Source organism: Perca fluviatilis, chromosome 1 (genome assembly GCF_010015445.1).
Source record: "Perca fluviatilis chromosome 1, GENO_Pfluv_1.0, whole genome shotgun sequence".
Classification (NCBI taxonomy): Eukaryota; Metazoa; Chordata; class Actinopteri; order Perciformes; family Percidae; genus Perca; species Perca fluviatilis.
The window spans coordinates 41963765-41979311 of record NC_053112.1 but is presented as its reverse complement, the minus strand read 5'-3'; the positions used below and the strand labels follow the sequence as shown (position 1 = coordinate 41979311).

The following is a 15547-nucleotide window of genomic DNA, read 5'->3' as shown; positions in this document are numbered from 1 at the left end:
AGAGCACGTTTTTCTCCCATCCAGGAATGCTGTGTGGACTAGCCAGACCCTCCTCCGCAGCACTGTGAAGGAAGGTCTGGCAAAGCGAGACTAATCAGAGTCTTAAACTCAAGTCCCCATCTCTGGCTGGGTCCAACAATGGTTTTAGCCACATAACAACAAAGTTCTCTCTCCTTGATATCATTTTGTTAATTTATAAGCACAAACTAAAAATAAAGTGCAAGCAAAATTAAACATTGTAATGAACATAATTGTCTAAGAAACAAGCAGACAGTATAAAATAAACTACAATAATAACTGAGCAGGTAATGTTAGCCTGTCATTGTGCTAAACCAAGACGTGAACGTAAATATACTGTATAAGTTAATGTGTCTAAACAGAATGGGCTGGTGGTGGGGGCAATTGTTAGCGTGTGAATATAATGGGATGCCTCATGTGCCCCATGGTGGTCCGTGAGTAGATTAGGTAACATATCATGTTTTTAATTTAAGATTCAAACAGTGTTTCAGACACTTTGTGGCACGTGGTGGCTCCTCTTTGTGCGTTCTGCTCAATTTTATACGCGTAGACGACATTCTTTGCCTCTCTATGTTTTGTTTCACGCTCGCAGCTGCCTGTACAACTCTCCATTGTTGAATTGGTGTGCCAAGAATAATATCTGCGCATGTGAAATTATATAATTTGCTTGGATGTTTTATCGCGCTCGGGAGATATGACATAAACCTGATGCCATATGTTTGTATATACATCATTCATGGCAAAATTTTATTTTTTATGGCTGTTAACAGTATTTTGATCTGAAGATAGAGACTAGAGCCAAAAAAGGAGGAGCCACCGAGTTGACGTCAACGTGGTTCGTTGCCCATTTTCAGAGGCGGTTTCAAATTGTGAGATTTGCAGAGGAAAGAGGTGTCAATGGGATTTTGAGGTTCTATGTATGTCCTAGCTATTTACCCACCAAACTGTCGTTATTCAACTATGACAAGGTAAAATGGGTTTTGCATTCTATCACCCCTTTAATGTCAGTAATCAACTGGGGAAGTTTCACAGCTGTTAGTTTATTCCCCCCCCCCCTATTCAGCTGGAGTATCTCCCCTTGATCCATTCAGCTACATTATAAGCTATAGTATTTTAATATTATACATGATGGTGTTCCTAGGTAAGGAAGAAATCATGTGAAAAGAAGGTTAAGCATTCTGACTAAAGTCACCTCTCTATTGGACTATGTTCATATGTATATCTTAATGCTATTTAGTAGGCCTATAGTTGTGTAGTTGTTATTGGACAAGAGGTTTTGTGTATCGCACGTCATCCTATTTTATTATTCTTATATCCTATATATGAATTGTCACTCTGCGCCACCTTAGGGGCAAACTGAGATCTGAGAGCTGGCAGCCTTCAGACAGGCCTGTTGTGTGATATCAGGTCAAATCAATAGTTCGCCTATAAAAAATGATACCGAATAGTAACTTATGTGTTAGTCCTCCAGAAGGCTATGCATCTATCATGATAACATACCGCCTACTGCTAGCTTCCTATAGCCTCATTTTGCTCTCATAAACGCTGTTTTACGTTTGGCTGTCGGCTGCTCTCGGTTCTTCCTCGTGCCTCATCGGTATTCCTGGGCAATCTTCGGCGCGCGCCCCCAGTCCAGCAGCAGCAGCAGCAGCAGCGGCGGCCGCGGCACGCGCATCTTCGGGGAGAGGAAAGAGCATCTGCAGAGCTCGAGACGCTTCTGAGGAAGAGCTGGAATGACGCCATGAGCTCGCGCCGTGTGTGATGGAGGAAACGTTTTGGTAGTTGGCGCTGCCGTGGCTGATGTGGCGTCGCTTGAGGAGCCTCAACACCACCATGAAGCTGCTGTTTGTGCTCGCGCTCTTATGGCGCGAGGCGCTGTGCGGATCTCCGAGCGTCCAGATCGGTAGGGTTGTCTTTTCTGTCGTCAACCCTCCCTTCTCATTTTCACCTCTCCCGTTCAAGCTAACAGTGATGGTTTAGACCATTCTCACTGTTAGCTTGTATCCTTCCGACATTCATCACTACCTGTCTTCCTTCCACTAAAGCGGGCCTGTTTCACTCTGTCCTTTCCGCTCTCAGTAACATGAGGCCTCCTGACGGCACGGTACGGCTGCTGCAGTGTTCTAATTATGTCAACATTTTCATCTTTTATATTATGTAGGCCTATGTGCTTATTTGCGCGTGCATCTAACCACCAGTGCAGCGTGTGGTGCATGTGCGCGCGCACGCATATGTGCACGTCTGTATGTCTTTAAGGTGTTACCTGGCACACAGTCCGGTACATCCGAAAGAAATACAATCCAGCACTTAAGACGTTTCCTCCATTCTCTTGCCTATATACAGCGACCCCTGAGACAATCAGAGTGGAATTTTCAGCCACATGCTTTATTATATTAAAATATGAATATGATAGAAGTAGACATACAGTTAACCTACTTAAAGGAGCAGTGTGTAGGATTTAGGCAGAAATGGTCTATAATCAGGGTGCCAAATATGAAAAAAAGGGAGGGGAGAAAGGGGGGCGTTTGATCATTCACAACAAAACATGCAAGAATTAAACTCCACTTCCAATTCCAAACCTATACCATGGATATAGTGCCACTCGACCAGCCATGCCAAAACACTTATTTATGAACATCAATATTTTAATGGAATAATCTCAAAATGAAATAGCACAATGTGGTGTCAACATAAAACACAGCACTTTCAAGCCAGAGCAGAGTTCACTTCACTTCACAAAACCCTTTTACCCAGGAAACGCATGTTTGTTCCTCGGAAGTGTTTAACTCCAAACCACGATCTTTGTCTTAAACTTAACAAGTCGTTTTTTTCCCTAAACTTTACTGTCATCGCTGCATGACGCTCATTTTTCTGGCTAAACTCAACAACCATGGTCCCTGAAAGGAACTGCCAACTGCCGCCGAAAGATGGAGCTCCAGCTAAACACAACTATCAACTGCCGCTTGGATTATATTGTTCTGTCGCACTACTTTTCACGTTACAGCGCTTTTCTTAGTTTAAAATCCTTCTATTTTAGGTATATAATATGTAGTCTATTGGTTAAGTAGCATTGATCACTTTGAGGGGGGGGATATTTTGTCCCCACTGGGGGATACAAATAATTCAGCAGAGGCAAAGACATGTAGACCAGAAAAGGGGAAATCCCCCAGAAAATCGCACCCTGAATATAATATTCATAATTGTGTACAGTGTTTCCACTAGGGTTTTTTCAGCAGCGAGGGGAAAGGGTTAATGTTAGGGTTGAAAATGTGTGGGGGTGCACTAGTAGCGTCACTGCCAGAAGCAGCACTATAAAATAGTGTAGGTGTTATTTGCAATGGTTTTTCAAAAGCATCATATATCTTATCCATACAAAATATCAGAATTAAAATATGATGTATTATTATTCTTTATCCAGCATTATATTAGAGTTTAAAATGTCCACCTTCAAGTTGTACTGTGGGGTCACAGGCGGTTTTACCAGATGACATTGTGGGCCTTGTGGATTTGTGTTTTTGATAATTAGTTTTTTTATAAAACTCAACCTGTAACACATCTTCACACATCAAGCTAGTATTATGCGATGGCGTAGGAAGTAGGAAACCTGGCTCAGCCTGCTGGGAAACCGCTACAGCGTGCAGAACTGCCGGAGAAAGATGCGAACAAAAGAACGTGCTGGAGAGCCCAAGAGCCTCTAACGTGTTTTGTGTACGATTAATTTCATCATTTGCATGTAGGGTAGACGGCAATCAGTTTTTGGCAGATGATCAGTTTTTGTAGGACAGCGGTAGCCAATTAACTTAATCAATGAGCCTTCTAGGGATGCTAAGCTGCATGTGTTCTCAGTTTTACTGCCAGAGTCAGGCTGTACTAGACTTTCCCGTAACCGTGCTGCCTCAGGGACCGTGGCGCAGTGAACTTAAGCTCGGGTCCTGGCCTAAGGATGAACCACTGATTTTGGGCGTGGTGCTCTCAGCCTCCCGCTGGATCTGCAGGTAATTAAATACAACATAAAACACTACTATTAATAGAGTAGAATCCAATAAAATACAATACAGTCACAATACAATACAAATGCACTTTAAAAGGAGGGATACAATACAACTACATTGGGACTGCATAATGGATAAGGTGCACAGAGGACATAAGGCAAGTATATCGATGTGTTTATAAATAAATTAGGGCTGTCAAAATTAACGCGTTAATATTTGCCTTAATTTTTTAATATTTAACTCGTTAAAAAAAATTAACGAAATTAACGCAGCTGTGTTTGTTTACTTCATGTGGCGGCTGAGAAACGTAAAACGTCTCCATAAGAGCAGGCGGCGCTACTCTAGGAGGGACTTACCTGAATGAAGTAGGCCTACGGGCCAGTCAAGAGTTGAAACATGGACCAGTAAGATCCCAAAAGAGAAAAAAGATGATGTGTTAGAATCCAGAAATGAATGAGCACGGGCTATAAACGGGACCGAGTACTAGTTCCGACATGTTGTCTCGTCAGGAGAGATGCGCCACCGGTAAGCTGTTGTTTCGCTACATAGAGCTGCAGTTTAAGTTTGATTTGTCTGTTGCGCGACTGCTGTGCTGCCGATATGTACGTGCGCGATTTGTTTGCTTGATAACTGTTACGTTGGTCACGCTGATAAAACCTTATTTGCAGTCTGCTGTTTAACGCTGTCGACTCGATAGTATCCTTGACTATATTCCAGTAAATGTTTGAAATTGGTGCGTCTCACTGTCACACAAGCTACTTCCTGGTCGAGGTGCTGGAAGGGAAATGTAGTCAATCGCTTTACATTGGTAATGGATTGCTGTGCACAGCGTCGCTATCTAAAACTACACTCACTGTTTTCACTTTAGGCCAACATACACCTTTGTGGTTTTGGGTTTCTGGTTTAATGTGTAACATTGATATTGATATTGATGTGCATTTCTGTGTTTTAGATATATTTGCTTTGCTTAGTCATTCAGATTAAACACTATGTATATTATAATATTTATGATATTAAGTACTGCCTAGATTGTAATTTTTATATATATATATATATATATATATATATATATATATATATATATATATATATATATATATATACACACATTTGTATATTATTCAGAATATGGTATATTAGGTATGTGGCTAATATTGGGGGTGGTGACAAAAATCTGCTCTCAAGTCGGACAGTTTCTAGCCGTTTCAGCAGGACTAAATAAGCCAAATTGTTGCTGCTGTTGTTCTGAAAGATATTAAACATTCTGAACTTAGCAGAACCTTTCCTTGTTTGTTTTCTCTTCATATTTGTAAAGTTAAGTGATTTAGCATTATTTAAATATCCATTACTACAAGCTTCAGTCTCAATTTAAAAATGCGATTAATCGCGATTAACTACAGCAAATTGTGCAATTAATTAGTTAATTTTTTTTAATCGATTGACAGCCCTAAAATAAATATTATTAATAGTATATATATAATAATTATTCTGGACTGTTGAGCTGATAGAGACAAATAGTGGTAATCTCATAGGGGAAGATGAGTTATAGAGTTGAATGGCAGCAGGCAGGAATGATTTCCTATCGGTGTCGGCTGCGCTGCTATCTGATGTAGAGGCATAACGTATTAAATCAAGAAAGTTTCATAATTGGTTAAAAACTCCTCGTAGATGCGTTAAATAGCATTTAGAGATGCACCAATTTCAACTTTCGAGGCCGATTCCGATTTTTCATTGAGTTTGACCTGCCGATACCGATTTTAGCCGATTCCGATTTCATATTTTATAACCACTTTCCAGCACACACAAATATCTTTTCTTTAATAGAACCTTTTTTGAACAGATAATCGATCACTATAAAACAGAACTATATATATGACTGCTGGTGTGGGACATTCATACACATCTAAAGTGCAATGTTAGAACCATTTCCTTCTTCTCACATCCAATATCACACTAAAATATATATATAAATAACAAATAAAAATACAATAAATATAGTCTTGCAGTATATAGATATTTCTCAAAACACACACGCAGGCCTGTTTGAATGTCAACAGTAACGTTACCTGAAAACAAACGTCACACAGATGATTTAACATCACGCTCATTTTACACACAGTTTAGCAACAAAACTAAACGCTGAGGTAAGATTAGGCTACTACGTTTTTAATGTTGGTTTGGAGCAGTATGCTTCCCCACTAACCTGGAAAGCGTTTTAAACAGTAACGTTAATACAGCGTGTCGGAGGAATACAGCGTCTGTCTCTTTTTTTTTTGCAGCGGGGGCGGCATAGGGACTGCAGCGTTCGCTAACGTTAGCTTCTTGTCTTATCTGGGGTCTGATAAACTCATCAAAGTCAGTGTGCCCAACACTATTTTCCGATAAACTGTAGCTGTCAAATTTCACGGGACCCGCGTGAGTGCGGTTTTCATGTTCCAGTTGTTCAGCCGCAGAGGGGAGAGAGAGAGCGCCTGAGATCAGTAGAGCAGACGGCTCTGCAGAGCCGTAATTACGACTTGCTGATTGAGCGGCGGTGCGCTCATGTTGCGCAATGTTAATCATGCGACGCCCGAATGCATTTGACCGGCATAAACATAAGTCAGACTGACCGGCAGGTTGCCGGTCATGGCCGGTCATGTGAAAATCGGCCAATTCCGGTCACCGGCCGGTCAATCGGTGCATCACTAATAGCATTCAAATTCCATGGTTGGTACAGTTGGTTTTTACACCTTATATGGGAACAGTATGCATGAACTGTACTGAGAAGTAAGTAAGTAAGTAAGTAAGTAAGTAAGTAAGCTTTATTTATATAGCACCTATCACAGATAGAATCACAAAGTGCTTCACAAGCAACAAATATAACAATTTAACCCTTGTGTTGTCCTTCGGGTCCCAGTGACCCGAAGGACAACACAAGGATTATGTACTTCCGTTTACTTTGTTGAGAATTGCTCTCTAAACAAGGGTTAATACAGCACCTTAGTTCTTGTTTGTACAGCATTTTGGTCAGATTAAACTGTGTTTAAATGTGTTCTAGAAATAAACTTTACTTACTTACTTTACAAGAAACAGGGTTTAGAGAGCAATTCTCAACAAAGTAAAGGGAAGTACATAATCCTTGTGTTGTCCTTCGGGTCACTGGGACCCGAAGGACCACACAAGGGTTAAAAAACATCATACAAAACATAAAAAATGATAGCTCAGTCAACTGAAAGCTTGTCTGAATAGTAGTGTCTTCAGCTGTTTTTTAAAAGAAATGGTAGAATCAGCCACACGCAGCAACAGGGGCAGGGCATTTCACAATTTGGGAGCAACTGCCTGAAAAGAGCGGTCTCCCCGAGTTTTAAGGCGGGTTTTAGGAACCATCAGGAGATTTTGACCTGAGCAACGAAGAGTGCGGAAAGAAGAGTACGGGGTCAACATGTCTCCAATATAATGAGGCGTCTGTCCATGTAGTGCTCTAAAAGTTAAAACTAAAATTTGAAATCAATTCTGTATTTTACTGGAAGCCAGTGGAGAGTAGATAAAATCAGAGTAATGTGTGCTCTTCTGTTTGTTCCTGTTAAAAGCCTTGCTGCTGCATTTTGCACCAATTGGAGATGGCTCAGAGAAAATTTGTTAAAACAAGTAAAAAGGGAATTACAATAATCTAACCGTGAAGAAATAAAAGCATGAATGATCATCTCCAAGGTAACTTTGGGCAGTATTGTTCTCAATTTAGAGATATTTCTCAAATGATAGAAACAGTTTCTGACCAACTGTCTAGAATGACCATCCAGAGACATCGATTGGTCGAACAAAACACCAAGGTTTCTTAGGCTCAAGTGGACGGAGGAGTCCAAGGAACAGAGGTGTTGTTTAATTTGGGGTAGTTTTTTTTCTGGAGCAATGATCAAAGTTTCAGTCTTTTTTGTATTCCGTTGTAAATAATTGTTATATAACCAAGTCTTAATGCATGACAGACATTCCAATAAATCAGTTAATTTACCAAGCTCTGATTCTTTGAATGAGCAGTACAACTGAATGTCATCAGCATAAAAGTGATAAGACACATTATTAAAATTACGAATTATTTCACCAAGAGGGCTAATATACAATAACAACAAAAGAGGACCTAAAACCGAACCCTGAGGAACTCCATATGACAGAGGGGTCATTTCTGACAAAATGTTGTTAACAGACACACAAAATGATCTATCACTCAGGTAAGAAGTGAACCATTTAAGAACAAACCCAGAAAACCCCATTTCATTGTGTAACCGATTCAACAATACTGTGTGGTCCAATGTATCAAATGCAGACAATAGGTCAAGTAAAATCAACACAGTGTACTGACCAGAGTCAGCAGCCATCAGAATGTCATTTGATACTTTAAGAAGCGCAGTCTCAGTTGAATGGCATTTACGAAAACCTGACTGAAATTTATCAAGCAAATTTTTTCCATCAAGAAATGAAGTCAGCTGGCCCGCCACCACTCTCTCAAGGTTTTAGATAAAAAAGTTAGTTTAGATATAGGGCCTGTAGTTAGTTGGTTCAGAACAATCCAAATTCGATTTCTTCAGTATAGGGCTGACAACTGCTTGTTTAAAATGACTGGGCACAGAGCCGGTTAAAAGGGAAAGGTTAATCATTTTAACAATGTACGGTCCAACTAAATCAAACACATTCAATAGCAATGAAGTCGGCAATACATCGAGCGGAGTTGAAGATGGTTTCACTTTACTTAATAGACCCTTAATATCATCTCGAGTGATAAGTGAAAAGGTATCCCAAGAGTATGAGGAAGCTGACCCACAGGATATGATATCAAGAGATGGGTTTATAGTAGTTCTAATATCTTGCACCTTGTTTACAAAAACATGTAAAAACCTATTACAATCAGTCTTTGAGTGTACAGGCACTTGGGGAGCAAGAGGAGAGACAATCTTAGATGTTGTATCAAGCAGGACTTTAGGATTTTTCTTATTTAGAGTTACCAGATTAGCAAAATAATCTGACCTGGCCTGCTTTATCATAACATTAAGCAATGTGATAAGCTCCCTCAAATGCAATCTATGTACTTCCAGACTTGTGGATTTCCACAAACGTTCAACTTTACGGCACTTTCTCCTGAAAGACATTAATTCTTCATTCATCCAAAGGCAAGGATTGTTAGGGAATGTCCTTTTACTTTTTAGGGGAGCAACATTATTTAAAACTGACAAACAATGATCATTAAAAGACTGAAGAAACAATTCAGCATCACTACAATCAATAAAAGAACTAGGGTCAAATGACTCAGAAAATTTCTCAGCTGTAGTTTGATTAATAATGCGTCTTTGCAGCATCGGTCTACAAGGAAGACAGTCAACATTGGATGACAGATTGAAAAATATGCAACAATGATCTGTCACATTAATGTCCATAACACTCAACTGGTCAATGCTCAGGCCTAAAGAAAAAACAAGGTCCAGAGTATGGCCTTTTATATGTGTAGGACCAGAAACACACTGTTTAAAATGAAATGATTCAGTGAGTGTTAAGAAATCAGAAGCCATAGTACATGAAGTGTCATCAATATGGAAGTTAAAATCACCAAGCATCAGAACATTTTCAGTTTGATAATTGAAGATAAAAACTCTGCAAAATCATCTAAAAACAAGCGAGCAGGACCAGGAGGTTGGTAAATTAAGACACAGTAAAATTAATCAGTATTTCCAACCTTAGTCATCTGTAGCTCAAAGGAGTCGAAAGAGTCCAAATTTATCAGCCTGCAGCAGAAACGGTCCCGGTACACGAGTGCGAGTCCGCCTCCTCGCCGCGACACCCGCGGTGTCCCAAACACAGAACAGTCCGGAGGACACAGTTCATTGAGATGGTTGTACTCCATTTCTCGCTGCCAAGTCTCAGTTAGGAACATGAAGTCAATATGTTCCTTCGTAAATAAATCATTGAGGATTTAACAGAGCAAATCGTGCCAGCTGGGCACGTTCAGATGGGTCGGGATTGACACTTGCTAGCTGGCAGGTCACAGGAGACAAAATCCGCTCTCGCGGAAAGGAATTTTGGAGCCTCCGATTCAGAAAACTCCGGTCAGGTTGACTGCTCCAAAGGGATGGAGGCGCACAGAACCCCTTACAGACAGGAATTGACCGCAAGCACCGCTCGACCCAGAAAGATCCGGGACCAATTGGACATGGTGGCTGTCCACGTTGTTTCCTCAGCCTGGCCTGGACACCAGCCCTGGATCCCCGCTTCCTTCTCCTGCTGTGATGCTTGGTTACTAGCAGGTACACCTGCGATGACGTGGAATATTTAAAGTTTGGAGGGAAAAGCTCCGAGGACCTGGCCCAGGTAACAGAAAAGTCATTCATAGTCTCCTTGATGCGGAATAGCGTGTGACGATCATATTTTAAAACAGCTGAGACACAGCTATTTGTTATCAGGGCTGATAAAACAAAGAACAACACTAGAAAACACACAGATACACGTGAGGGCAGAGATAGAGCAGAGGCAAAGCCGAACACAGGCGCCATCTTGGACGCCTGTGAGTACTTAAGAACACCTTCTTAAGTGGACTAAGGCAAGGATCATAACACTAATCAAACAAACTGGACTTTGGGTTCAAGTGACTCGGATCAGGTCCCTGATTTAAAAGCCCCTTGCATTATATTCCATTATATTTTTAGGGGTCCAAGCCCGAGGGGGCAAGGGAACCGCGTGTTGCAAGGCAACGCGGTTCACACTCCAGCGGAGCGTGGAACCCTATTGTTTTTCTAAGGATTGTTATTATTCCGCTTCTTCTTCTCCGCCTAAAACTCCGACTGCAGCCTAAACCGTACATGGTGGGGGGTTGCCATTTTCAGGACTGGTCCAAAACCTCGCAAGGACCTCAGGCGCAACCAATTGACCCATTTCCACCACTAGGTGGCGCTATAGCAGACAAAAACACGTTTGGCCCTATAACTCCCACACCGTATACCCGACATTCAAAAACCTTACATGTACTCGTTCCCTGGATCCAACTGAATCACGTGATATAGGCCCCGCCCATTTCCGCCTAGACTTTTATGCGTGAAAAATCGTGATTTATCAAAAACCTACTTTTTCGAACTCCTCCTAGACCGTGCGACCGATCTGCATGAAACTTGGACCGTAGCATCTCCAGACTGACCTGACTAAAAGTTATAAAAGGAATTTCTGTACAATAAAAATTGCGCTTATAACGCACAAACTAATTTGTGTAGCTAACTATGAAAACACCAACTTTGCCATATCTCAGCCAAAATAAATGCTATCAACCCCAAACTTTAGATTCTTCTTTGCCATGAACCTCTGGAGGTACCGCATGCGTTTTACGAAAATTGGTCACTAGGGGGCGCTACAACTACAAAAAGTTTATATCTCATGAACGGCTCATCCGATTTATACAAAATTTGAAGGGTACCATCAGGGGCCAATCCTGAGGCCAACCCTAAAGTGGGGTACTGAGTCGTCGAAGTGGGCGTGGCCTATGGGACCCAATGAGACCCAAGTCTAGAAATACCACTTACACTAATGTGAACAACTTTAAATTTACAGCGTAGATGGATAATGGGCCATGGACCACACCTACCAAAAATTACACATGTGGACCACTAGGTGGCGCTGTAATGGTTTTTTGTCTTTAACTCCCACATTACACATTAGAAATTTTTACATCCACGTGTTCTTTGAATCAAGCTGAATTACCTGATATAGGCCAACCCCATTTTAGCGCAAAAGTTTTTTCGCAATATCGCGCAATGTGCAAAACCAACTTTTTCGAACTCGTCCTAGGCCGTGCGACCGATCTGCACGAAACCTGGTAGTTAGCATCTCCAGATGGACCTGACAAAAAGTTATTGAAGGAATTTTGCTACGTTAAAGTATGCGCATTTGACGACAAAAGAAATTGTCCTAGCTATCTACCACACACACATCATATCATATCTCGGCCAAATTAAATGTTATCAGCAAATCACTTGAGATCCTTGTTCAACATCTGACGACAATACTCTCTACCAAATACTTTACGGCTTTATTATCAAGTTAATAGGCGCGTGTGTTCGTGTCGGTCGCTGTCCTTTTCCTATGGTTTTGAAATGCAAACAACTTTTGACTACTTTATTTTTTTTAAACGATGTGCGCCTGCGAGCACCCACAGAGGAAAACATCAATCGGCGCCTATGACACCATTTACAACAACCTGACCACCTCCCCTGCTCTTTCAAACACCACACCTGCCGGTACCTCCACCCTCTAAGTCACTCTCTCATTTCTCTCTGCTGTCCCCTGTGGTCGGGGGGGTTGAGAAGTTTGTTTATAGTAGAGAATTGTTAAAAGTAGTCTGTATATGCGTGGAGATGAACTGTTAACCACTACATTTGCAACGGCAGAGTACCGCAGACCTCGTGCATCAAACCTCTCGACATTCACCAACGTTTGCCCCCAACTAATGCTTCCGGTCCCGCATTGCGCGCAGGCCGCGCGGTCATCGGGGGAACGGCGCGCGGCTCCCCGGGCATGGCGGACGACTGGCATCGGAGGCGAATGGCATCGGAGGCGAATGGCATCGGAGGCGAATGGCATCGGAGGCGAATGGCATCGGAGGCGAATGGCATCGGAGGCTTGGGCCCCGTCATAACTGCTTGCAGTTCTAGTTATATTTTGAAATGCCACCTGCCTCCCAAATTTTGTTCTCCTTCACAAAGGCTAAGTAAAGATGTTTCCAACGTAAGTTTTTGCATAAAAATGTTACAGAATGCAGAAAGTGTTTCAATTAAATTTTATTTATAGTATCAAATCATAACAAGAGTTATCTCGAGACACTTTACAGATAGAGTAGGTCTAGACCACACTCTATAATTTACAAAGCCCCAACAATTTCTGTAATTCCCCCAAGAGCAAGCATCAGCAGTGGCTGTTGCGACAGTGGCGAGGAAAAACTCCCTTTTCGGAAGAAACCTTGGCAGACCCAGGCTCTTGGTAGGCGGCGTCTGATGGGGTCGGTTGGGGGGGTGATGAACAGTGGCAATAATAGTCATAATAAAGATAATGGAACAGTGACTACAATGGTAGTTGTAGCAGTTCATGTCATAGCAGGGCACAGCAGGGCGTGGGTGGACGCAGTGGACGCGGCACGACGCTGCAGGATGCAGCCGGACACAGCAGGGCATCGCAGCGCATAGCAGGACCACAGCAACAGCTGCACCCAGGACCCAGATCTTGGTGCCACGGAAATATTCTGGGCGAAAAAGAAACAAATGAACTCCAGAGAGTAAACTCCCCCGAGCTAGCTTAGTAACAAGCATTTCTGGGACAAGGATGCACACTAAAGGAAACAATGAAAAGAGAGAGGAGAGAGCAGCTCATTGTGTCATTGGAAGGAAGGCATTTCCCCGGCAGTCTAGAATTATAGAAGTATAACAGTATAACTAAGAGAGGAAGGTTAAGGAGTGGAGCCTTGTCGGGCAAGAACTCTCCCCAACTGGATCGGGCTGTACTGGCCTGCCTCCCTCTACTCTCAATATATTATTAATTATATGATAGATGAATCTGATCCGGTAATTTAGAATTATAGAATTATAACAGCATAACTAAGAGAGGCAGGTTAAGGAGAGGAGCCTGGTCGGGCTAGAACTCGCCCCGACCGGATCAGGCTGTACTGGCCTGCCTCCCTCCACTCTCAATAGATTATTAAATATATGATAGATGAATCTGAAGACTATGAAGAGAAGCAGAGATAAGCAGGGGTGCTGTGTCTGCAGCTATACACCCTGCCCCGCCGGTCTAGGCGTACGCTGCAACTCCTCACTCCTTAACTTTAAGCTTTATCAAAGAGGAGGGTTTTCAGTTTATTCTTAAATGTAGTGTAGTCTGCCCCCCGTACCCAGATTGGGAGCTGGTTCCACAGGAGAGGAGCCTGGTAGCTGAAAGCTCTGGCTCCCCTTCTACTTTTAGAGACTAGGAACCACAAGTAGCTCTAAAGTCTGGGAGCACAGTGCTCTAGTGGGACAATAAGGTACTAAGAGCTCTTCTAGATATGATGGTGCTTGACCATTTAGAGCTTTGTAGGTCAGCAGAAGGATTTTAAAATCAGTCCTCGATTTTACAGGAAGCCAATGCGGAGAAGCTAGTACAGGAGAAATATGATCTTTTTTCTTAGTTCTTGTCAGAACACGCGCTGCAGCATTCTGGATCAGCTGGAGAGTCTTAAGGGACTTATTTGAGCAACCTAATAATAAGGAATTACAGTAGTCCAGCCTGGAAGTAACGAATGCATGGACTAGTTTTTCAGCATCGTTTTGTGACAGGATGTTCCTAATTTTGGCAATGTTACGAAGATGAAAAAAGGCTGTTCTTGAGGTTTGTTTTAGGTGGGCGTTAAAGGATATATCCTGATCAAAAATAACTCCTAGATTTATGACAGTAGTGCTGGAAGCTAGGGCAATGCCATCCAGGGTAGCTATATCTTTAGATAATGAAGTTTGGAGGTGCTTGGGGCCCAGCACAGTAACTTCGGTTTTGTTTGAGTTTAACATCAGAAAATTGTAGGTCATCCAGGATTTTATATCTTTAATGCACGCTTGAAGTTTAGCTAACTGACTGGTTTCGTCTGGCTTGATTGACAGGTATAATTGGGTGTCATCTGCATAACAGTGAAAGTTGATTGTTTCCTAATAATATTGCCTAGAGGAAGCATGTATAAGGAGAATAGAATTGGTCCAAGCACTGAGCCTTGTGGAACGCCATGGCTAACTTTAGTGTACTTGGAGGATATATCGTTAATATTAACAAATTGAGATCGATCAGAGAAATAGGACTTAAATCAGCTTAGTGCGATTCCTTTAATGCCAACTAAATTTTCCAATCTCTGTAACAGGATGGTATGGTCAATAGTGTTGAATGCAGCACTAAGATCTAATAAGACAAGTATGGAGAGAAGTCCTTTGTCAGCAGCAGTCAGAAGTTTGTTAGTAATTTTCACAAGTGCCGTCTCTGTGCTATGATGCACTCTAAATCGTGACTGAAAGTCCTCAAATAGTATATATAATAATTTTCTATGTAGAAAGTCACATAACTGATTAGCGACTACCTTCTCAAGGATTTATCATTAAAGAAGCTCATGAAGTCATCACTACTCAGAGCTATAGGAATAGATGGCTCAATAGAGCTGTGACTCTCTGTCAGCTGGGCTACAGTGTTGAAAAGAAACCTTCTTATTTTCTTCTATTAATGATGAGTAATAGTCTGATCCGGCAGTTCTGAGGGCCTTATTATAGGTTTTCAGACTGTCTTGCCAATCTACACAAGATTCTTCCAGTTTTGTGGAACGCCACTTACTTTCAAGTTTTCGTGAGATTTGTTTTAATTTGTGAGTTTGAGAGTTATACCAAGGTGCTAGTTTCCTTTGCTTCATCATCTTCTTTTTGATAGGAGCAACAGAGTCTAAAGTTGTCCGTAGGCAGGCCGTAACACAAAATTATCAATTTGGGGGGGACTAAAGTTAACATAAGGGTCCTCTGTTATATTAAGGC

At 41.8% G+C, this 15547-nt stretch overlaps 1 protein-coding gene across 5 annotated transcripts in view; it reads left to right on the top strand.

The window, feature by feature from the left end:
- The first annotated feature begins 1530 nt into the window (after window positions 1-1530).
- Window positions 1531-15547, top strand: part of LOC120565568 (glutamate receptor 2-like) — a 124093-nt gene continuing 110076 nt past the window's right edge. The window contains exon 1 of one of the 5 annotated variants that reach the window (XM_039811464.1): window positions 1531-1921. In XM_039811464.1, coding sequence (XP_039667398.1) covers window positions 1819-1921 — 103 coding nt within the window. In that variant the 5' untranslated portion in view covers window positions 1531-1818. The remainder of the gene's footprint in view (window positions 1922-15547) is intronic. The other 4 variants (XM_039811457.1, XM_039811482.1, XR_005640270.1 and 1 more) reach the window with 4 other exon arrangements.